Consider the following 25,703-nt stretch of genomic DNA (forward strand, 5'->3'; position numbering starts at 1 on the left):
TTTGGCGTTGAAGAAACTGCATTTCTTTTGTTTGATCCAAAAACTTAAGCCGGGTTTTCCTAGGAGCAGGTTTTCTGCGCCGCGCGCAAAGTGACCCGCCCAGCGCGACACGCCGTCCACTCACTAATAAGAAAATCAGGAACGACTGAGCGCAATACGGCTCACGACCGTGCTTTACGTCGGGCGTTATTGGCTGACTGCGTCTGGAGGAGTCAAATGCGTCGTGCACCGTGCGTTTTGTCGATGTCCTCTTCACTCTTGTGTGTTTTCTTTTCCTTCCCTTCAAACCGGAACATGCAGACGACAGAGTAGCTGATGCCAGGGCCATATGCTGCAATATAGCTGCCCTGATCTGATGCGCCACTCTAGGAAAACACAAACGCGTAGCGTTTCCTATGCACCACGTTTCTGCCGGCGCGAAATGGTCTAATTTGGTTCATGCGGCGCAAAAAACTTATTCCTTGGAAAACCAGGCTTTAACAAGAAAAGCTGATTTGGATCCACTGAGCTATAGTCGGGTTTTCCTAGGAATAAGTTTTTTGCGCCGCATGAACCGAATTAGACTATTTCGAGCCGACAGAAACGAGTTACATAATCACGCTACGCGTTTGTGTTTTCCTAGCGAGGCGCGTCAGATCAGGGCGGCTATAAAAGTATATGGCTTTGGCATCAGCTACTCTGTCGTCTGCATACTCCGGTTTGAAGAAAAGGGAAAGAAGACACACAAGAGTGAAGAGAATATCGGCAAAACCGCGGCGCACGACGCATTTGACTCCTCCAGAAGCAGTCGGCCAATCACGCCCGACGTAAAGCGCTGTCGTGAGGCGTATTGCACGCTGTAGGAAAACAGTCATGCTGCTTTTCTTACTGGTGAATGTACGGCGTGTCGCGCTGGGCGAATCACGTTGAGCGCGGCACAGGAAACCTCTGCTCCTAGGAAAACCCGGCTTTAAGGATTTTATTGATCCAATCAAGTCCAGTCAAAGAAAGCTAACAATTATTTTAACTAATCTGGTGGCAACACACACAGACGTTTTTTTTTTGTTTACGTTGTACACAGCTGTGGATGGCGCTGAATGTCCATTTTGTTGCGGAAGCGGTGCTCACTGCATTAAAATTAATTTATTAGTTACTTTGAATTGTTATTTGTAATTAAGAATATATGCGAAAAATGTTGTTGGTGCTGCAAAGATCTTTATAATGAGAGTTTTGCGTCGGTGGTTTTAGTTTGACAACAGCTGTGTAAACATTTGACTAATGTCACATTCCCGGTCCATACTTATTTTTACTATCTACGGAAATCTCTCTTGAAATGCAGCTAAAAAGTAGATTTTGAAGTGATTTCTGACCTCTTTGAATGGTATTTGTCTATTCGATTTTTTCTTTTATTGGTATTTTTCTTGATATTCATTCCATTGCTTGTCTTCCATATGGGTAAAATATGCGTGGGTGGTACATACCACTAGAGATGTGTTGACAGCGGGATTTAGCGGGCTATAGCCTAGGAAATATGTGCGGAGATGCGGTAAATTGGAGAAATGAGTGGTCGAAGAAATTAGTAAATCGTGAGAATAGCGGAAAAATTTGCTCAGCCCGCTGGCAGTAAAACCATAAACACACCTCTAGCTCTAGAGAGTGATGGGCTAAGTCAGTAATTGACCAAATGAGTGGTTTAAAGAGTATGCAAGCATGTTAGTAAATAGAAGAGTGACCCAGAGCACAAGGGGCTAGGTCACTGAGCGATCAAAAGAGTGACTCCGAGTTTGCAAGCGTGAGTGACCAAAACAGTGTAGAGGCAAATGAGTGACTTAGGTAGCCAGGACCATGTCAGCAAGTCATCTACAGCAGTGGTGCGCAAACCGTAGATCGCGATTCCCCCCCCCCCCCCCCCCCCCGGGAATTGTGAGAGATTCTCCAAAATAAAAACTTCCAAATAAGAAATTCATTTTTACTTTAAAATATGTAAAAACTAAAGAATGCTTTTATTCAGCTGAACTAATTATTGTGTATCGTACAATGGAATTTCATCAAATACTACTTGTACAGTAATTGATATATCGGCTCCGTCATGCCAGAATCATGTTTGTGCAATGTTCTTGCAAAAAAAAGAATGTAGGAAATGACGTTTGAATGTTACTTTACCCATGTTATTCTATGAAAGTTATTTTCCGAAATGTTTTGTAACGTGTGTTTCAATAGGGATACACATTCACGTTTTGGTCACAATTTCGATAGCAAAACAAAGTATCCAAACAGCTGGTAAAGAAAAGAAAATTTCTACATTCATGCTTCTAGCATGGACGATATCAAGTTAGTAGTTTTACAGGGTGACTTGGAGAGAATAACTTGATTTCAAAATTGTATATTTCTTGAAAATTAAAAACCCAGAATGGAATGGTAAGTAGTACGTGAATTTACGAGGGAAAATGTGTCTATATTTTACGACAAATTTTTTTTTAATGGTCGATTTTAAAGTGTAGAATAATTTTGAAATTGGATGATTCTTTCTTAATCACCCTGTATACGAAAATCAAAGTGACACCTAGCCACACTTCCATCTTGTATAGAGGGCGCTAAATACATAAGAAACAAAGTAAATATTAATATGATATTTAAAAAAAATTGAATATCTTTGGAAGTCAACATAGCCTAATATAAATCACAACAAGCGTTCCAAAAATGGCTTTCAGAACAGCAGATTTACTCTCTGAAAATCAATGTGCCGGAAAGCCAGTATATGGTCAGTCTATGTGGGGTTGCAGGACATATGGTCAACATGCGAAGGGATCAGCGATAAAGTTTTTGGTCAAAAGGAGGTCATGCTTTGAAAAGTTTGCACACCATTGATCTAGAGAGTTTGGTACCAAGTCAGGGACCAGACCAGTGAGCTGACAAAAGAATGACTTGGAGAGCAAAGGATCATGTCAGTGAGTGACCAAAAACGTTATCTAGAGAGCAGTTTACGAGGTTGGCGAGTAACCAAATGAGTGATCTAAAGTGCAACAAGCATGTGAGTGACAAAAAGAGTGATTTATAGCATGTGAATGATCAGAAGAGTGACAGAGATCAGTGAGCAACCAAAACAGTGACCAAGAAAATGTGCAAGCATGGGAGTTGTGGGTAAAAGAAAGTGTGCAAGCATAGGAGTTATGATTAACTGAAAGGTAGTGGAGGGGCCTAAGTTGGCTATAGCCTAGGTTTTTTATGTGCATATCACATGCTTAAAATTTTGTATAAAATCCGAAGCAATTGCATTCTCTATTATATAACAAGCCTGAGTATGTCAAATAGAAATAAAATATTGTATACACTTGGGGCTTCAAGCACTTAACTACTGAAATTTCATTATTTTTCTTTTGAAAATGGAATTTAATTTATTGAAAGAGCAATGAATAATTTTTAATGAGTATTTTCATGGGGGTTCCTGGTTATATCCTTGTCCTACTGTATTTATTTTAGGAAAAATTCTTGTTATGTTTTTATTTGTTCTCAATGCTTGCTCGAAATTTTCAGATCTGCTCAGAATGAGTGAATGTAGTGACCAAGATGTTCTCCAAGGAGAATGGCTTCAGGCTACTGCATCGGGAGATTCTGATGAGTATGCTGATGGTGTGTATTATGATAGAGATGAGTGAGTTTCTTTTATATATTCTTATCTTTCTCAAATACAGGCACCACAGACAAAAAGCCTGATGAGGTGGCTAAAAAAAAGATGCCCATAAAGAATATGGATGTCAAATATAATTAAAATACAGTATCTCAAAATAAGAGCAACTATCATGAAAAAACTAATAAATACATACTAAAATGACACTAACAAAAACTAATGATTAAATAAAATATACTGCCCATAAAAAAATAATGGTTGTCTTATCAAAGAATGGGTAGGTTCTGGATTCACCTTATTGCTTTCTAATTGTGCCAATTGCAGTAGAGTTCATGACACTTGAGTGTAAGCTATTCCATTTATCAAGAATCCATGATGAATCAAGCAATAATAAATCTAGAAAAAATTGGCAACAATCTGCTCTCTATGAAGAAAAAAAAATTAGACCCTTTGTGTGTTATTCAATGGAACATCCCATTTTTTTTTGCTCCTCCTGTAAAGTTCGGAATTTTTGTGGTTTTCATTTTTTATATATATATATATATATTAGGTGGCAATATATTTTTCAATGAAGTAGGTATTCTTCCAATTTTCAGCAGGTGAAAACTAAAGGCTCGTTTACATAGGCTAAATAATTTAATTGTTAACTAAATTTGTAGTCATCAAATACTTTGCAGATGTTAAGTGCTTTTTACACAGACATAGTTGGTAAGTGATTCAGTAAATAAGTCAGGGAAATGAGAACTGGTGAGGGGAAAATGTATTTGGCAAAAGTCAGGGATCTATGTAAATATTTTTTGAAATTCAGAAAAGTTCTGTGAAAGGAAATAAACTTGAAAAAAATAAATAAATTTGGGAGGCTAAGATTTTTTAATTATATTTCTTTCCTCCAGAGATTTGTTCAGGGAAATGATCAAGCAGATATTTCTGGGAACCTTGTAAATAGATAAGAGTCCAATCTATTTTTTCAGCTAATTAGGCACTATGTGCATGTGACCTTGTATTATCCAATGAGCATTCAATACTTGATTACTTACATTGGGACGGTTTTTCGAGCACATGAGAACTTAAAATTTAGTTAACTACTTTATCATTTAACTCATGTAAACAGACCTTAAGGGGGGGGGGGGGCAGTATTCAATTGGGAAATCAACTTTACAAAGTATGTGTTCGTCAAAGTTAAAATAAGTGTCTCTTAAGAAGATGAGATACCTTGTCAATTTGCTCAAGGAGTTAATCAAACCTAGCTTGCACGTTTGCTGTTCCAAAATTGAATGAATTGATCTGTGTGCAGATTAGAATCAGGGGTAATATAATAATAAATATAGGTTTTTTGATGCTGAGAAATATAATTTGGATTGAATTAGTTTTTTTTTACTGTTCAATTCACATATATTTGATATTCCAATATTTAGTGACTTGTATGAAACTGAACAACTCAGAAGATTAGAAGATGAACAGGAACGCCTCAATTCATCATTAATTGCTCTGACTAGTCATTTTGCACAAGTTCAATTCAGGTTGAAACAAATTGTGGATGCAACACCTGAAGACAAAGAGGTAATAACCTGCATTACTTTATTTTAATTATTTTGAACAATATTGACCTGCGATTGGTTTTTGCTAATTTATACAACTTCAGGACATTGAGAACCCAAGATCTGATCTGTGTGGAAGTGGTTTAAAAATCAATAAACATGTTTTACTGATATTTTCTTCTCTTATTTGTCTTTGTAGGTATTATTGAAAGATCTAGAAGAATTTGCATTCAGGGGTATTCCTGATATCCGAGATGTCGAAGCAAGGCTTGATGTCAGCCAAATTGTGGTAAGTGTGAAATCTTCACTGCAAATGTATTTATGAGTATGTTATTATGTCATTAAAATATACTGAAAGATTTAAGCCATATTTTTACTGGAAAGTTGCAGGTGAATTTAGTAAAGTTTTCCCACCCCTCTTTCAGACGGAGAAGGAACATGAAGAGAAGCTGGAGCAGCAACGAACAAAGCAGAAGGAACTCATAAATAAGCTGAAAGAGCAACTTGAAGATCTTGAACATTATGCTTATGAGGTATGTGTGTACTTGTTTTTTTTATAGATTTGTAGAATGTTGCAAGGAAATTATCATGCTAACTTTTGATGAATCAAATAATGATACACATTGTGTTTTGTGTATTTCAGACGGGAGAAGCAGGTATGCCACAAAGTATGCTTCTTGAAAGGCAATCGGTTATTCTTGAACAACTGAAAGGAAAACTCCTTCTTGACTTAGATGAACTTGATAAATTGAGTCCAGATGAACTTCGGTCTCAAGTTGACTTAGCAATCAAACAGGTATTTTTATTACTGTGGTCTGCCTAAATTAACTCTCAAGATTTTATACTATTCCTTAAACTGAATTTTTTTCTTGTACATACAGAAAGGTACATTTTCACCCATTTGCACAATGAAACAATGTTAAGACACTGAAATAATAATCTGTTTCAGACAGGCTTTTCTTTTTCATAAAGGTGCACATCAAAGCACCAATTATCAATGGGGTTATCTTTTGATTCCATTCAAAACAGGTTTCCATGTCATATATCTGTGACATAGTTCATTGTATTTTTATGACTCTCACTTCATGTTTTATAAAACAAAGGTAACTTGTTGTTCAGGTGAGAAAATATGTTCTAGTTTCTCTGTCGTTCAAAAAGAGAAAATCACAATTCATTTTTAAAGCCAGAGTGGCATAACCTCCAGCCCATGAAAGGTGTTTTAAAAAAAAGTCAATGCACTGAACAGCATGAGTATTTATATCAGTTTGTGGCCTGTAAGCAGTAGCCATCTCGCATATCTGACCCACATTCATCTGAAAAGGTTCTGCACCTCTGGTTCAAGCTCTTCAAAGTTTCTCAAATACAATGGAAAAGAAATTTAATTTTCAAATATAAGATGCAAATTGCTTATTAACCTATTTGCTTTCAAGATATTTTTAACAAAATTGGTGAAACCATGATATAGCTTATTTCTTGTCATAATGAAGTATCAAGTCGTTCTTGTAGTGAAACCCTATAATTTATTTCTGTAAAGAAATAAGACTTTTTTCCTTTTACATTTGATAAAAATACTTCAATGTCAGCTTCAAGAACTGTGTTTGTTAAACTGGAATAGTGTCCTTTTTTCTGCCATGAGCTTATTGTTATTTCATCCAAACATATACAGTTGGCCCCACTTAATTAGGTAACAGATAAACGAATATCTCGCTTGTACAGATAAAATCCTCTGGAGCCAAAATTTCTCTTATAGAGACAATTTCAAAGTTCCCTGCTTAATAGAATAATATCAACAACTTTTTCCCACTTAATTGAATATTACAATTCATATGACAACGGTAAATATACAGGGTGTCTCAGCACCAGGTTTACAAACTTTTAGGAGTGGGTAGGGTCTACCTAGACCACTCAGAATCACATAGCAGTGCATGGTTAGAAATGCTTTCCTGATGCAGTAAAGGATACAGAAAACAGAAGTGGAAGGACACCATGTAAGTGAACACACGTTTTAATAATAAATGTGCATCGAAAAAAAATTAACAGAGGCCAAAGGTGTTCAAAGTGTCCTCCATGAGGTGTAATGCAGATCTCACATCTCAAGCGCATTGAATTTCGAACATTCTGGAAGATTTCAGGCATGTCTAGGACTTTCCTGCAATACAGGCAGTGTCATGCACCAATGTTTTGATATGCCTCAAGTCTGGGGACTGCATGAAGTGATCAGGACATGATAGATCTGGCGATCGAGCAGGCCAATGCATCAAACACTCGAAACCACAGCTCCTGTATAATGCCACGGAATGCATCAGGAAAGCATTCCCAACCCTGCATTACATGTGATTCCCAGTTGTCTGGGTGCATCCTACCCCTCCTAGAATTTGTAAACCTGTTGCTGAGACACCCTGTATATTAACCACTATGTACAGGATATTTTTATTAGACGAGGATTATATGAATTATTATTAACGTTTGAAAATTATGGCAAATATGTAGCCACTCAAAACAATAAAACATCTGGACTTGGGGCTTAGAATGTCTAGGCTGCCTTCTGTAGATTTAGTTTTGTTCTGTCTTGAGCCAATTGAGGGTGCTTAAATTTTTAAATTAAAGTAAAAATCTCAAAAATGTGTGCAAACACACCATGGCCTCATAGAATGCCTTAAAATAAATGCAAAAAAAAAAAAAAAAAAATGAATGCAAAAAGAAAGGATTTGAGTTTGAGCAACAAATTTAAACTTTTGGAAAGAAAGTAAAATGAAATTGTGGCAAAGAGTATGGAGTCTTTCAAGCTCAGATGTCTGGCATGACACGAACTTTGGATGAAATTGAAATAAATTGGCAAAAAAACAGAAGCCTGATCATAGAACTTGAAGCTTGATCAGAAGATAAAATCTAATTTTGACTTTTGACTGCAATGTTTTCATGCTGAAATAGCCAAAAACTCAACCATGGTATAATTAGACAAAAAGCACAGGAAATCGTCAAAGGTTTTGGACACTCAATGATTTTCTGCTTTAAAATGATGGTTACATAGATGGCAGCAAAAGAACACTTTGATGTTTAAGACATTGCTACCTATATTAGACATATTACAAACTATACTAATGTTGTGAAATGGTAATTGAATTGGCTCCCATATAATCAAATACCCAGCCTAATCGGATATTATGTGCTGGAATTTTTGATAGTCATTTAAGTGGGGCTGACTGTATTCAAGTTTGAAAGTTTAATAATATTATGTTCTTTAATTAATTAATTTTTTGTAGAAATGCATCTTTCTTGTATTGTATGGATATTTATGCTCTTTAAATTAACCATAAAGTTGTCAAATTGATTTTCATTAAACTTGCATTAACATATTAACTTGCTAGTAAAAGCTTCACTGCTGTGGCTTTAGTGTATGATACTCACTAACAATACTAACCAAACTTGGTATTTAAAGCTGGTTAACCCAGTCAAGATGAAAGAACAACTGGTTTCACAGCTAAAGACTCAAATTTCTGACTTGGAAAGGTTCATTGAGTTTCTTCAAGGTATTAAAATTCTACTAGTACTTGAATTTTGAGTGTGTATATCATCATATATGGTGTTCATCTCTTGTACAGTGCATATCTGATATTTATTATAAAAAATTCTTTTCTATTGGTGTTTGGATTGAGAGATCAGTATTCTGCCTGGTTGATTTCAGACTAGATAATTTGCTTTTCAGTTATTTTGTATTGTGATAGGTCTTGATTTGTTCATTGTCATGTGCATGGTAATGATAACAGTTTCTTTCTTTTATCAGGTGAAAATTCATCAAAGGGCAAAGAACATTGCACGTGCAACTGTCCTATTCATGGCATGGTACATGTATTTTATTTCATATATACTTCACATCAGTGTTCTTCAACTTTTTTACATCTACGGACCGGACAAAACAGGAAAATAATTTCCTGGACTGGTAGAAATGAGAGAAATAATTTGCAGACTGGTGAAAAAGAAAATGGGGGAAAATAATTTTCAGATTAAAAAAAAAGAGAATAATTTGTTGATAGGCAAATAATAAACAAGAAAAATAATTTTCAGACTGGCTGATGACAAAAAACCTAAAATAAAAACAAATTTAGAAACAATATTTTAATTTTTTTACTCTGAAATTATGTAATAGCTCCATAGATTGGGCAAAATTTTTTGCACCAGCGGATAAACTCTATATTACACCATTTAGGTTCTATTTATTATTATGTATATTTTATTCTGTTTGTTGTTCATCTGTCTTGTTGATTAGAAATTATTCCTATATATTTGAGAGAAGTTCATAGTTTTCTTACCGTTTCTCTTTCCTACCAGTCATTTTAAAAACATGTAAATGAATAACAATAGCAATTTCATTCTTTTGTGAGATTGCTAGTCTTGACAATATATGATTTTTTCTTTTATTATTTGTTCCCTTTGGGGCATGGTAGCCCAGGTTAATAAGACACTCACCTACTATACTAAAGAATGTTCTGAGGTGTCATGGGTTTTTTCCATTAGTCCTTGTCAGAATCTTTCCTGATGCTTAGGTACAACAAAAACAGTGAAAAGATGACCACAATAGAAATCCCACACCCACACAAAGAGGTTACCATGCAAACCTCTCAGCAACACATACGAAAAAAAAAAGATGTGCCAAATGGTCTGTTTGAAATCAACAATAAATGATAATTCCCAGCATAATTAGCTTTCTGGTGCAGAAAATGATGAAATGATTATTTTCCTTGTGTTTTATACTTGTGTCTGAAATTAACAAGGTGCATAAAAATGTGCTTAAAAATCACATTTAGATATTTTTTTTTATTGTCTCTACATTCTCTCTTTATCTATATTTTTCTATTTGTAGAAAAGTGAGCTTTGTTCAGATTCTGATCATAATGGTAGCTCAAGTAAAGGCTTTGGGAAGAATAACAAAATTGAGGTACATATTTCATTGAATTATTCTTCTAGTTAAATGAAGATTAATGTTCTCTGTACATTCAAAACCATAAAAACCATTTTTTTTCTTATGAAATGAAAAATGTTAGATGTATATAACAGAAAGCAATAAAAATAGTTTTAGCCAGTTATCTGGCTACTATGGCATATACCATCATGAAGATTTTTGGTTTAATTATTTCAATTTTTGAAACTAATTAGTAATTTCAGTTATAACTTTTTTTGTTGATTTCAAAATACAGTTAAGAACATGATGAAGTCAGTTTCAATGTATTAATAAAAAAACTTAATCAGGAAAATATATTTTAAGCTTCAAAATTTTAGAAAAGGAGAAAAATTAATTAATTGGAAAGATGAGTGATTAAAAGCAGAAGCAATAAAATTTTTGAAGGTTGGTTTAGTCTGATTCTATGAAATCTCTTCTGCTTTCATAGTTGTTTTTAAAGTTTCTTTGATTGCAGTAATAATTGAAGAATGTGTGTGTAGGATTCAACAACTTGAGATGAGGTAGAAATATTGTGGGCTAAATATATATATATAGTCATTGCCCAGTAGAATTTTGATTTCCAGACAGATTCTGAGCAGCATCAAAGTTTTCCAGCACAACCCAGCATCAAGAGAAGATGCTCTTTGAGTTGGTGAAGCTAGACTTCCTGCTACACATAACATTTGTCCAAAAACTAAGCCACTTAAATCTATTGTTATTGCTCTCCCTTGACCAACACTCCTATGATTGCAGTTAACTGTTCCAGATATTGTTGGGTGGTGTGGGTATCATGAAGATTCCAGTTCCAACTGTGTTGACAGCACAGTAGTGGTTGGCTGAAGTTTGTTTTCTGCAATTTTCCCAACTCCAAAATGCAGGAGTCAGTCTTTCCTTTCCTTCAAATAAATATGTTTGCTGAGAGCAGGGTCGTAGCCAGAAATTTATTTCGGGGGGGGGGGGGACCAAAGTGACAGAACAATGGATTTGGCCATCTTTTTCCCTTTTTTCGGTCATTTTCTCTCATTTCGGGGGGGGGGGGGGACCAGACCCCCAAGTACCCCCCCCTGGCTACGCCCTTGGCTGAGAGCTTTAACATGGACTTAAAACACGAAAATTTGGTCATCCATTGTTTTATTTATTGATAAACTCACACAACATGTATAATTACAGTGGAGTGGGAAAACATGAACATATAGAGCACGTTGCAATACAGAAAGGCAAAGAATAATACAAAAAATCATAATTATAAAGTTGAAGCAAATAAATATAATACAAAAAACGTACATACATTTAAGACGGGGAAAGAAATATCAAAAACGCTTCAACTGCATGACAACTTTTACCCCTGAGTCATTTCTGTCATTTTGCTTTGGCTCAAGTCAATCTTATAGGATACTGAAATAGTGCTATAAAAAAAAGTAAATTAAAATTAAAAAAAATGTTAATTAAAATTTAAAAAATATTTTTTTGAGTTTTTTTTCATAAAGCCTTATTATGTTATCTTATCGGGGAAGGGCATCATACTTTTACTAATATTTTGAGTGGGAGCCTTGTGTAGGGTAAACCACTTTACAGTAAGTGAGAACTATGTGAATTTTATTAATCTACATATATAAAATTGATTTTCTGTCTGTGTATGTTCTCTATACAAATCTACAATTTTAGATAGATTGTCCTCAAATTTTGCATATATATACCAAACAAGACCCGACTTGAATGATAGGCTACTTTAAAAGTTTTTCAGACCTGGGCAAATGTCCAAAATAGGCAAAAAACTGTCTGGCAACAATGGTGTCTGAGCCCTAACAATCACTTTCAGAATGTTTTTTGTTACCATGTTTCCCTAGCAATGCATTTCAGACATGGATATGGCTTTACAATTGTTTGTCACTTCTTTAATCCTCTCAGTAATTGAAGAAAACCCAAGCAGCACCGGGTATTATAGCTAATCAATTATATTTTTTGTTGTGAATAAATGCTTTTAGTGCATTTCATTGTGGTACAAACAACGCTAATTAACAAGAGATACCAACTTCATAAATTTGGTGGTGACTGATGATAATGCTACCTCTCTATATAATGATAACCTCTCTACAACGATATTTTTTCTTGGTCTGCAGAGTAGCATTATATAGAGGTTTCACTGTATATATTTTTAAAATTTTAATGGAAATATCAAATTTTACAAATTTTACATTTTCATTATTTCAGGCTGAAGGTGGGCAAGCATTGCGTATCATGCAAAGAGTTCTTACTTTGCTCCAGATGTTTACGATGGCCCAGTTTGGTTGTGGCCGAAACAATTTCCACAAGAACGAATTGAAGAAAACAACAAAAGGAAATCATTATGGGTACATATACCTACAGCACAATACATTTTTGTTATGAAATTTACTTATTGTATTTAAAAAAGACTATATTGTATTAGTAATTCGGGTAGAAAGAGTATCCAGGACACATTGATGCTCTTGAACATAGATATACAGTACATACTCATGCATTAAGCTGACCCCCCTTCCTCCCTCTTGAGGACCACTAAAACAGCTAAAAATTTAAAACCTACATATAAACTTTCTTCAGAACACTCACACAGCCTACCTCAGAACATAGACACATTTTAGAGCAAAAAAATGTGTATTTTTAATGTATAAAAATAACAATGTAAAAACAATCAAAACCTTTTTCCTTGTCCAGTTTTTTCTGACAAAATTTTACAGAACAACAATAACACATTTCTAGTGTATAGTGAGTTTTTATTAGTGCAATAGTTTTTCCTGTGGATCAATAGCTACAGCGAATCAAGAGGACATGGGTACACAATACATTGTCTGCTGGTCAGATATGCCAGATCGATACGTATATACAGTATAGCTTGCCGGCAACAAATTACTGCACTTATGGTGTTGCGTGTATTGATGCTATTTTTGAAATGTCTACATGCAACTTCCAAGCAGAGCTCACCTGAGCACTGCCTGGAAGCCTCTTGATGGGTGAGGGGCTTTCAGATCACCTTGCCTAGTAATTGCCATCAATGATGGTGTCCAACTTGTAGGGGATCTTAGAAGCATTGCTTGGTCTGATGTAGCAACAAACATGGCCTTGTTTTCGTGAGCTGGGTGGAATCTACTTTGTTGGCAGGAATTAGTGCATCCCTGCTATAGGAAGCGGGCATGTTGGTAAAACTTGGGTTTAATTTTTTTCTCCTCATAAACTACTTCACCAAACACCAACTCTGGCCATATCGCTATATTGCAATTTACTGCCATTAGTGAGATGGGTTGGAAGTGAAGGTGCTGTCTATCGGTAGTCGCCTCGAGTTCGTTTGGGAAAATATCTTATTTATATCCTCCCTTGGGTTCGAACCCGGGACCGTGACAACAACCTTCACGATGGTAGACGAGCATCTTACCACCATGCCACTCGGGCACCGCTCTCCTCATAAACTGACCAACTATTTAGCTGACCAACCCCCACCCAACATAGGAACAAATCTTTGTGTAGTTATTTGATTCATTGGTTCTCAAGATCATGGTTTTTTTTTTAAATAAGGTGGAGCAATTCAATGAAAGATTTTTTTCTCTCCTTTATTGTACTAGAAATAGTGTTTTTGTTAAATTGAACAGACTTGTATATTCTTTTAAAAAATTTTTCTATTCATTAACATTATTTTAGTGATTAATTCCCATATGTCTTAATAAACTTCAATTTCTTGATGCCTGTGTTTTTTAGAGATCTTAGAGCTCAACTCGAAATAGCAGTCAATGAAGTAGAGAAGTTGGCAGCTGAACAAGAACCACCATTTGAAGACAGTGATTATACCAGTGATTCAGAAGATGTAAGTTTAGTGAAAATTTGTATCGCATTCTAAAATGTTGCTGTATTCTAATTTCTTATTTAAATAATTAAATTGAATATTAAAAATCATGCTTTGTTTCATCTTGAAAACTTTTTTATGCATTCTTGATTGAATAGTTCAATTGCTTCAAAATTCTGCAGCTTTTGTTTATTTGGCATGCACCTATTTTTTTTAAAAAGGTTCTTACCATTCACATTCAATTTTAATGTTGGCACCAACTCTGGCCATATTGCTATATTGCAATTTACTGCCATTAATGAGATGGGTTGGAAATGAAGGCGCTGTCTATCAGTGGTTGCCTCAAGCTTGTTAGGGAAAATATCTTATCTATATCCTTCGGGTTTGAATCTGGGACCCTGACAGCAACCTTTACAGTGGTAGACGAGCTTCATACCACCATGCCACTCAGGCGCTAATAATGTTGACACTGGTCAGATTTACATGTTTTGAAATATCACTAGTGATGATTATTTTTTCTGCTCCAGGCACCAGTGGTGCGGTGTAATGAAAAGCTGACCACAGCCGTGAGGAAAGATTTGGCAGGTTCCGTTAGAGATCTCATGCAACATGGCCTCATGCCTGTAAGTATGAAATAAAGTTAGTGCTGTTCATTCTAAATTTAACCTTTGGTCGGGCGCAATACAAATCCTAATACATTCAGGTCCAACTCATCTGTGAGATTATAAATTAAATTTTTTTTTGGCTTAAGGGAAAGCTTGTCAAATTAAACTGTACACTCAAATAAGGTTATATTTGTGTTTTTAAGTAGATTTTTTATATTTCCCTGCAATTTCTAATAACAAAACTTCAAGTTTACTGTTTTTTTAAAGGCTGGAACATCATGGGCATACTAACTATTGCTGATGTATAAAAAAAAATTTGAGAAAAATTTTGAAAATTAATCAGTGTAACTCATCTACCAGATTAACATATTTCTCAGACCAACAGTGCACTGTAGGGAAGAAAAACACAATACCTTTGTGTGAGTTGTGGCAACCACTTTTATAGCAGAAAGCCTCAGTGCAAAGCTCTTGACATCATTGAAGTCGTCCAATTTCCTTATTGTCATTGGATATACTGCAAGAAAAGGTAAAGATTTTGCATATGTCAGACTTATCCAATGGCTACAGGTGAAATGGACGACTTCAGTGACGACAAAGCTTTGTGCAGATGCTTTCTGCTATAGAAGGTGTTGGTTGTGGTGAGTCAGGAAGCTTTTAGGCCCTTTCTCAATAAATCCTGCTCTTTGGCATGAAAAAAAAACCGGGTACTTCATCTCACAGATTAGGTGAGACATTCATTCTCTTATTAATGAAATTGTCATAAGATCTCAATTATTATTTTTCACTTTTATAATGAATTTGTTTTTATTTTTTGTAACTTCCAGTATGCCACATAAATGATAAACCAATGGATCAGTTGATTATTTTGTTTTATCATCCAGTTATATTTGTTTTAGAAAGTTAGGGTGGTACAAAAGACAATCATGTTTTTCAATGCTGAGTCATCAGTCACCTGATTGAGTTCCATGCCTGTTGTGGTCATTGTATTCCAGTTTTGAATATCTTCCCTCCCTCCCCCACATTAGAATTTGAACCCAGAGCAGATGATGGCATTGGTGTAGTGTGGCATATGTGCTTTTATCATAACTTTTCATACTGCTTTATACACTTAGATAGATGGTTTCAAGATAAGTTAGATAATTTGTCATGTTTGCTTTAGGTTGGTCAAAGCAAGAGCTTAGTCCCTTTTAGTTGCTTCTCACTTAAATCACCTGGTGCCACCAAAATGATGCATGCGTGGGACTTGATACTGAAATATTATGAGCTAAAGGTAAGTTTCTTATCTTCACTGGAGGAATATTGTATTTTTCTCATAAATCATTGTGAATGCTTTAATACAGTGGTTCTTAACCTTTTTGACTGACTGGGCCCCCATTTTAGTATATAATTTTTACAGCGGTGCCCTGTAAGTCTGTTTTTATTTATTTATACAATTTACTGATTTATTTAATTTTTGTTAAGTGGCGCTAGAGCAACAAGAGTTCTGTCGAGCACAGGTTGAGAATCTCTGCTTTAATATACAGTCGAACTCCAGTTTAACAAATCAGCTAAAACTGACATTTCTATTTGTTAACCAGTCATCTGGCTCATTAATTTATTTGTGTGCTACTCCCATCGGCTCTTTTTATAAAGATATACATGCTTTGTTCCTTTTTTGGAGTTTGAATATAATAAAATACATTTTTGATTAAAATTTTTATGAATATGTTAAAACTGAGTTTATCATGTTGTTTGCTATTTTTTAAGCTGATTAAAAATAATAATTGAAGTAATTACTAATTATATTGATTTCTTAATTGCATAAGACCAGAAATTGGCATGACATGCTATTCTATCATGGCTAGATGGCTGTTTAAATCAAGGAAAATCTTTAGATTGAGGTTGAAAAACACAAAATGTTTTTTTAAATCAAGGAATTCATTAAATCACAGTTTGTTACATTGGGGTTTGGCTGTAGTATAAACTTATGGTCTCTTCGCGTTCTTCTAAAGTCATTCTTCCGCTTTTTCGAGGCTTAGTTCGTCCTGGACTGGAGTATGCTGTAAGGTTTTGGAGACCATACCTACAGAAGGACATAGACTTGGTTGAAGGGGTGCAGAGAAGAGCTACGAGTGTCCTTATTGGCACACGAGGCTTGAGTTATGAAGAGAGACTTCAATTTTTGAATATGTTTACATTGGATGAACGCAGGTGTCGAGGAGATATGATCGAAGTGTTCAAAATTTTCAATGGGATGGATAGGATGGACCATGAACTTTTAATACACCGCCACCAATCGACTGCTTTTACAAGGGGACACCAGTATCCATTGGTGAGGGACAATGCAAGGCTATGGTGTCACAGGGAATTTTTCTCTAATAGGGTTGTTAATAAATGGAATAGCTTACCCCCCGAAGTAGTTAATTGTAACACAATTGACACTTTTAAAAAGAAATACGATAAACATGTTGGGGTAAATAGAGAAGCTTATCCATTCTTAGAATAAGACAACCATAAGTATTCTTTATGGGCATTGTATAATATTTTATGATGTGTATATATTGTAGTTTACAATTTTTGTTTATTGCATTTTTAATTGGGTTGCTATATTTTTGAAATATATGACATCCATATTTTTATGGGCATCTTTTTCTCAGCCACCTCGTTGGGCATTTTGCTTGTTGTGGCATTGCATTTGTATTTATACATTTTTACTTGATTCAGTCATTGATTAATTTTTGATGATTCATGTCATGATTTTTTGAGTTGTAATAAAAACCTTCTGTCACAGAATGGTTACCAATACAATGCTTCTCCTGCCAGAAAATTATGCCAAAGTTTCAACTTGGAAATTGTTGGAGGTGTAGCTATCACTCCAAAACAGGTAAGACTTAAAAAGCTATAAATTGTTAAATCTGTTATTTGAAATCAACAAAAGTGTCAGTGTTTTTTCTATATGATCGTCGTAACAACCCCTTCCATTTTTTTAACATTTACTTATTAGTGATAGTGGTAGGAATCAGAAATTTATGTACATGGATAATAGAATGACTTTGCCCCCTCAAAATAGTGAAATTAGCATGTGAAGATTATACACAAGAAACTACAGTACATAAAATCATACTCTTTGCATTCTTGATTCAATGATATACTCAAGTTGATGACAATTTTCCTGCACCTGTTCATAATTGAGTGTCAGAAATTCCAAAAATGTGTATACTGTTAAATAGTAAAAAAAGTATTTTTTGAATAGGTGAATCAAAAATTCATGCAGTAGAGGTTTTGTGCTGTGGTTTTGTTGTATTTTATTTTTGACATCGATGCTGAATTTGGTGTTGGTTATGATAAAACCATGTTAAATTCTATTTGTCACATTAGATGATTTGATAATTTTTACTCTTTCAGTCTTTACTTAGTACTATTGGCAATATTATTAGCACTCATACTCCCCTGAAGAGATCTGCTGATTCTCACTTCAAGGCTTTAATATGTGCTGGACTCAAGTAAGTTCTTTTGGGATCAATGTATTTATGTTTTATCCACAACATGCTTTGAAGAGTTATATCTTAGTGTTTTCTTACTGTAAAAGTGTGGTTTGAGAAATGTGGCTGCTTACCTCGTCACCTCTATGCTTTTCACATTGCATATGCCATGATTTTATTTTAGATCACTACTTAATTATACTAGCCTTAATTTATCCACCTTATTTCATTTTGTGATGAGTAGTTATCTCTAAAGAGAGCTCCCACAATCCTGGGTTGTCACTATAGCTCATATAACCCTTTGACTACATATATATTTTTATTTTTTGACCTTTTTTACTACAAAAATAGACAAAATAGGTCACAAATATAACAAATTCAGTGTTTGGTATTTTTTCACCAAGTGGTATTTGAACCAAGGCTGGGACACATGCCCCAGTTGTAGTCAATGACATTATGAAGGGATGGTACACATATGGTTTTAAGCAAGCTAACTGCAGTGCCATACAAATAACTAAAGATAGAGCCAGATCAGTTGCTTATGTTTTATGATTGGGATGTATTACAATTAGTTTTGGAACAATTTTTGTCCCAGTAGTAATTTTTTAAATCTTAGTGGGACACGCACATATATGTTCCATTAGTAGCCAAATTGTTAAGAAGTCACACTGGGCTGAAATTGTTGTTTCAATAGAAAAGTAAAACATTCAAGAATATTTCAGAGTGGGTGGTATCTTTGTTTGGGGTTATTCAATGTTCCACAGTTAAAAAATTTTTTTTTCTTTCTCACATTATATAGTGAAAAACGGCTAGTGCTGTGGCTTAGATTGATTTACAAGTCAAAAGTTTTGGTTGAACGATTCTATCAGCCTTGGAGTTACACTGCATTAACAGGTATGTGTATGTGTGCTATGATTGTTATATAATTTCAATATGAAATGTTTATTCATTATTCCTTCATTTGTGCTCTTATGACCTAAAAATATATGACTATAATGTGGTGTCTTATAACCACTCAGGCTTCAGGTATAAGCAAAAAAATGTTTATTTACCCGGATTTCTTGGAAGCATTTGATCAGAACCAACATAGACACAACTTTTGACACATTTGCTTTGAATCAGGATAAGAGGGTGCTTGTTGAATTGCACAGATTCTGTGGGTTATGCTGAATGGGCAATTTTCTAATTGGATGGATGTCAAAAGTGGAGTCTATCATTGAAGTGTCTTAGTACCATACTATTTTCATTTTTTATCTTTTTTAGTCGATTAAGGTTATGATAGGATTTTTAGCTAGTTGTGGATCACATTAATTGGTTTAGGTAAGAACTGTAGCAATGCCCTATTGCTAGATCCCAGCATGAGCAGACAAATAAAGCATGTCTTTTAGAGCTCACAAATGCTGACTGTTTATTTTAGTTTTTAAAACCCATGTTTCACTTGTTGAAGGATAAAATCATTTCTGATGTGACTTAGGAAAAGGTACTTCAGTTAGGTTTAGGAAAAGTACTTAGGTTTTCTGAATTAGGAAACCTTAATGAAACTAATTTCTTAGATTTTCAGAACATTTTTCTACAGTGGCAAATAAAATGCTAGATTACAAGATTCATTGAAAGACTGGTTATTTGTGGAGATGTAGATTACAAGGAAGAAAATTCATTAATGATCCTACTGGGACTTGAACCCCAGTCTCTCGCTTGCTGGACGAGTGCTCTACCATCTAAGCTATGGAAGCAGAATATTTCAACCTTGGAGTTTATATGTATATATGTTGAAAGGCTCCGTACATGGACGGCAGCAGCAATCAACTAATAGCTTGTGAATGACATAGGCCACCAGATGGCCACATGCATATAGAAATGTCCTCTCCACTTCTTAATACAAGAACTCAGGGTTTGAGTCCCTGTGGGGGCAGTCAGGCTTATCATTTTGGGGGGGGGGGGGGGCAATGACCCCCAAATTTTGAAATGCACTAAAAATGTAAATTAATTTAAAAATGTGTGGTATATATATACACACACACATATTGAGTACATGTTCTTTGCCCTCCCCCCACCCGGAAAAAGTTGAAATAACGGTCCTAGGGGCAGCGATGAATTTTTTGTAATCTTCATCTCCACAAATAACCAGTCTTTCAATGTTCTTGTATTAACAAGTGGAGAGGCCATTTCTATATGCATGTGGCCATCTGGTGGCCTATGTCGTTCACAAGCTATTCGTTGATTGCTGCTGCTGTCCATGTACGAAGCCTTTCAACATATATATATGCTCCAAGGTTGAAATATTCTTTCTGCTTCCATAGCTTAGATGGTAGAGCAAGCAAGAGACCGGGGTTCGAGTTCCCGTGGGGCAGTGATGAATTTTCTTCCTTGTAATCTTCATCTCCACAAATAACCAGTCTTTCAATGAATCTTGTATTAACAAATGGAGAGGACATTTCTATATGAAAAATGCTTAGTGTCCCATTAGAAAAAGTCTGTGCTCTATAAGTCAGTCATACTTTCTCTTTTGTGTGTCTAAATCCATCCTGGACTAGACTTCGGAGGCCATATCTATGGAAAGATATATACTTAGTTGTGAGGATTGAAAAAAAAAAAAAAAGAATCACTGGGTTCCTTGAACTTGTGGTCTCACTTTATCTTATGTGCCTGCAAGGAGGATGAATTATTTCCTGACTTCATGTATGAATATCCTTTCTTTAAAATTGAAAACATTCAGGTTTCATTAAGTTACTTCATAAAAAATTTCTCTGTTATAGGTTTTGAAGATGCATTACGGACCCTCGAAAGGCTCAGTCATTACAATTTTGATCTTCCAGTAGACCTAGCTGTTCGTCAGCTACAAAATATAAAGGATGCATTTTAGTATGAAATGTTGATCATAAACATATATACTGTGTGATTTAATGTGAATATTTATATATTGTTTCATGACAGTAATCAAATGTGTTGCATGCCATAAAGAACTAGTCATTACTGAAATGTCGGATGCATACTCCTTATGTTTACCATATGCATGGAAAATCTCGATTGTGATTAATGTTGTTTTCTTCTCATTATTAATTATGATTGGTTTTTATCGAGTGTTTTTGGACCAATACTTATTGTTATAATTTTGATTTTGAACTTACTTGTCTAGAAGCAAACAGCATGTACAATACATCTGCTGACTATGCAATGTAACCAACAACTTGATATGTTTGAATAGATGAAGTCAAACATTCTTCAGGAGACGAAAGGTGGAAAAATCTAAGTAATTGATGTAATAAGGATCTGATGTATTCGTTTCAAGATAAGGCTAAGTTTTGCCAATCAAAGAGCTTATTTAAATTTATTCAAAACTATTTCATTTTAGGAATCCAATACAATTCAATATTGTAGTATTTTAAGTTACAAGTGCCTCGATTTTCGAGTAAAAATATATATGATAACATATGTATATATTTCAATTTCAAGAAAATATTGGATTTATGATCTTTAAATGTATGAGAAAAAGCTCATTTGACACATGAGCACAAAGCTTTGAGTGCTTCGGAAAAAAAAGGTCTACATCCATTGTCATGCTGTTGTTTTCTTGAAATGCTTATATTCTATGCAGAAAATACTGCTCTGTACTATGATAGATATATAGGTTTTTTTACAAGCATTGATATTATGGGAACGTGAAAGGGATTAGAGAGGTTATTTCCTTTATTTAAATTATTATTTTAAATGTGGAAAAATTTGCTTCAAAGTTTTTCATAAAAAAGAGTAACTGTTAAGAAAAATTTTAAGTACCACTAAAATTGTAATTGGATTTTTCAACAATGATTAACTTTGTTGAAAATTTTTGAAAAAATTGAAACATTTATAAGAATGTGTAAAATATTGATGTCAACTATGCATTGCTTCCTCAAGAACATTATTTTCATGCAAGTGAAATTTTACTCTTGTTATTTTTATTCTCAATGTGTTGTCGCATATAAAAGTAGTTTTGTTCATTATGGTGGCATTAATATTTTATAAGAGGTTGTGCATTTTGTTCTGCATTTAATTTGGTTTCCAGTCATGATTTAAAAATTCCATTCTCTTACTTTTTAGAACAGCAATGTTTCAACAAACAGCTCATAGTTTTTGAAACTTAACTCATACATACATCATAGAGGTATAGTGGAGGAAAAGGATTTAACTGAATATGGAGATCTTATGCTCAAATAATTTCATTACTGATTTGTTTGTGAGGGAATAGCTCTGTGGGTGGAACTTTGTTTTTCTTTTAGAGAATATGGAATTTTAAGGAGGGAACACATCCCGCTTTCACATGGTTTCACGCACTTAAAAAAATAATTTTGACCTAGCAAAAGTAGGCCATCAACTGCTTTCTGGTTGTAGTTTTAGCCGAATAAATAGATGATGCATATTTTAGGTTGCAAAAAAAAGTCAGTGAAAGTGTAATTGTGTGTGCTTACTAAGAAATGGTAAAGAGATTCGAGTTGAATGTAGGTTTTTGTTTTGCTAACTGTATCCATCATCATGTATTCTGTTATATATTTTTGTTATTCACTTGTCAAACTACCCTCTCATATCTTTCTTGATCAGAAAGAAGGGAAGGAAAAGACTTTTAAACTCCATAAATGAGAAAAGTCTACTTGTGTTTCTACTCTCTATGACTACCTTGCGGCTTAAACAATTATCATATCTTCCAATTAGACTTTACAAATACAATGTCATAACAGGCAAAATGCCCAATGAGGTGGCTGAGAAAAAGATGCCCATAAAAATATGGATGTCATATATTTCAAAAATATAGCAACCCAATTAAAAATGCAATTAACAAAAATTGTAAACAATATATGAGGCCAGATATCTCATTGCCACCAAAAATTCCGGTCAAACTATTCATTTGACTGATTTGAGAGACTGTGAGGAGTACTTTTGTTAGAGAAAAACTTTTGTTTTCGCCATTCAAACTTTCGCCCATTAAAGGTAACTATACAATTGAACATTGTCATCAATAGAGCATACACCATGTTCGGTTTAAATTTAAAAGAAAGAAAGTTGAACATTGCACCTTAAGATCTGCTGTTATTATTTCGCTGAAGGTCCTTGAGAGATTTAAATCTGTCAAGGATTTTGTCCTTTTATCTTAAAACATTAAAAACTGAGTTGTTATTAATTGTAATGATGAGATAAACATTTCTTTGTTGGTATTGCTATTGAAAAATCAAAAATAAATCACATGTTTATTAAATTAATGATATTTTTATGGTTTTTGAGTCTTTCTCAGGATTGTTTAAGAAAAGAATATTCACGACAAAATTTCTATGATCTTCTGTTTGTTGGTTATCATTCCAGAGTTTACGTACTTCAGGGATTTCTGTTTGATTTTTTACTTTCGTATGTTAGCTCACGTTGAGTTAAATATTAACATCTCACAAATTTGTACAGCAATAGTGCAAGTATATCTAATGCTTGGTATCTCTACATGGTTGTTCTTCCATTATTGCATAAATCTACTAAGCCAGCATTTCAACAATGACATACATGCTAAGATGTGTGTCATCGAAAACTAAAGAAATAGATAAAATTCTATGATTTGGTTTTGTGTGTTTTCTAATTCAGACCTGTCATTTAGGGGGTGTCTAAAAGCCCCCCCCCCTAAAGAACCCGGGGGTTCTTTTAGAAATAGACTAAAAATTATATATACACAAATATATATACATTAATTGAGTACATGTCTTTGCCCCCCCCCCCCCCCCCCCCCCGGGAAAAAGTTGAATTGCCGGCCCTGTGTTCTAATTCTACGATTGTTTTTATCTCGTTCCAAAACTAGATTTTTTGGTTTCATGCATTTATGTTGAATTATAAATAATCTAAAACAACATTATTATGTGTTATGTGCTATTTGAAAATTATCTATCGACATCTTCCAGAAATATTTATTTCTCTCTTTGTGAGATTCCAAAATCGATATTCTTATAATTCGTATCAGTTATATCAGACATTAATGGAATATAATCTTTAAAATATATCTATTCATTCCCATGAAATATTCAAACTTCCATTTTTTTTGTTTAAATGCTTTTCCCTCTTGTAAGGTTGATACATTGAAGATGTGCCAATTACAACGCAGGACTACAATAATTTTGATAAAGTTTCTGTATCTGAAAAAGAACAGCCAGTTCTTTTTTAATTTTGTGTTTCGAATACGAATCAGAACATAAAAAAAGCAGAACTGGCTAAGGGTTTCTTTGTAACTGCTTACTCAATGCATGCATAACTTACTTTGCAAATGTATAAAAACGGATTTTCTATTAGCTGAATCTATCATTTTATTTGAAATAATTCAAATGCTTTCAGAAAGAGAAGCGTAATTACATCTGGAAAAAATTCTGAGGCAGACATGAGCAAATCAGGCTCGAGTGACAACAATTCTGATCATGATTAGTGTTAAAAATCAGCTTATGACTCTGCTGTTTTATGTTAGCATGTGCATCCACATAGCAACGAAAATATTTGTTAGTCGAAAGCCAAGCTGGAAAAATCATGCAAAAAAAAAATCTTTGATAGCCGAGGCATTTGTTAGCCAAGGTATCAGTGTAAAACATTAAAGTATATACGTGAGACCCCTATCAAATTATATAAAACAAACCAATACATAGGAACACCACACAAATATTATTACATAGAAATACAAATACAGTGAAAATCTTGTATAATGATAATTGCGTATACAACAGTATCATTCCCCCTATTCCTGCAAACTTCTCATAGTGTTAATATAATCCATCTGTTAAAATAATTCATATGGTATTTTTTTCTGCTTCCTTCAGCATTGTTATATGTGATCTTCAGTATGTTCATCAGGAAGTTTTTTTTGTCAACTAATGCCAAAAAATGCTAAAGAGACGTGTCCATAAAGCTTCCCAATTTTAATGACTTTGAAGTAGTTCCTCGAGATATGTCCCTTTAAAGAGCTGTCAAATCTGGGAAAAGACAATTCACAGCTTTAACCAAGCTTTCAATAAGATCCAGCTTAATTTATATGTAGTAGTTGAATGTTTTTCTTTGTTTGCCGATTCAATACACCAAACATTGATTTTCCAGCAATTTTTTTTGTCACAGGGTCTCTCTTTATCTCAACTGACCTATAGACAAAGAAAGCAACTCTTTGTCTTTCTGGGTTATGCTTCGTTTGCATAACCCAGTCGAAAACCCATACAAACTTCAAGTCTGCATAGCTATTCCACAGGGATAGTCTACTTATTGCAGTGAACTAACTCGAGCAGGAACTTTATATTAACACGTGGATTGCATGTTTGATGTATTGTGACACCCTGCGATTATAGGTCAAATATCAAAATAAAAAGTTGCTTGCACTGCAACCTTTTTATATTCGACTTAACTTCTTTGCTACTCTCTTCATTTTTATTTAGACATCGCTCACACTTAAGAGTTTACTGTAGAAGGGTAAAATGATTGCATGGTATTCACATTACACTGTAGTTTTTTTAGGATATTTTAATGCTATGCCAAATTATCTGCCCTCTTATATTTCACCAGATAATACCATGCAATATCACTTTCATAATGTGTAACATCACATAAGATCTACAAAACAAGTTAACAAAACTTTTTTTATTTCAACATTTGTGTTCAGCAGGTTGTAATAATTCAAAATTTTGGTTGTCGGTTGCAGAATTTCATTGTTATCCACTTTAATAGAATAAGTGTTTTTGTTATGCAGAAAGCTGTTGCAATTA

General features: G+C 34.3%; 1 protein-coding gene across 1 annotated transcript; it reads left to right on the forward strand.

The window, feature by feature from the left end:
* The first annotated feature begins 1,026 nt into the window (after window positions 1-1,026).
* LOC149083513 (RUN domain-containing protein 1) lies at window positions 1,027-25,366 on the forward strand. Its single transcript, XM_089234029.1, has 17 exons — window positions 1,027-1,360; window positions 3,514-3,631; window positions 5,023-5,167; window positions 5,345-5,434; window positions 5,571-5,678; window positions 5,789-5,941; window positions 8,585-8,675; window positions 8,930-8,988; window positions 10,007-10,081; window positions 12,296-12,435; window positions 13,814-13,919; window positions 14,426-14,521; window positions 15,663-15,773; window positions 17,274-17,366; window positions 17,888-17,985; window positions 18,764-18,858; window positions 20,721-25,366. The coding sequence occupies exons 2-17, from the start codon at window positions 3,525-3,527 to the stop codon at window positions 20,825-20,827; spliced, it is 1,674 nt and encodes a 557-aa protein (XP_089090155.1). The 5' UTR covers window positions 1,027-1,360; window positions 3,514-3,524; the 3' UTR covers window positions 20,828-25,366.
* The last annotated feature ends 337 nt before the right edge of the window (window positions 25,367-25,703 follow it).

This window comes from Pholcus phalangioides, unplaced genomic scaffold, assembly GCF_987345545.1.
Source record: "Pholcus phalangioides strain wild (caught in Gottingen) unplaced genomic scaffold, Ppha-v1.0 ptg000008l_1, whole genome shotgun sequence".
Taxonomy (NCBI): Eukaryota; Metazoa; Arthropoda; class Arachnida; order Araneae; family Pholcidae; genus Pholcus; species Pholcus phalangioides.

Excerpts from the sequence above, each read along its gene's own strand:
- LOC149083513 (XM_089234029.1), top strand. The coding sequence starts at position 3,525 with ATGAGTGAATGTAGTGACCAAGATGTTCTCCAAGGAGAATGGCTTCAG. Across the intron at positions 8,989-10,006 it reads ACTGTCCTATTCATGGCATG|AAAAGTGAGCTTTGTTCAGA; the intron begins GTACATGTATTT and ends TTCTATTTGTAG. Across the intron at positions 17,367-17,887 it reads TAGCTATCACTCCAAAACAG|TCTTTACTTAGTACTATTGG; the intron begins GTAAGACTTAAA and ends TTACTCTTTCAG.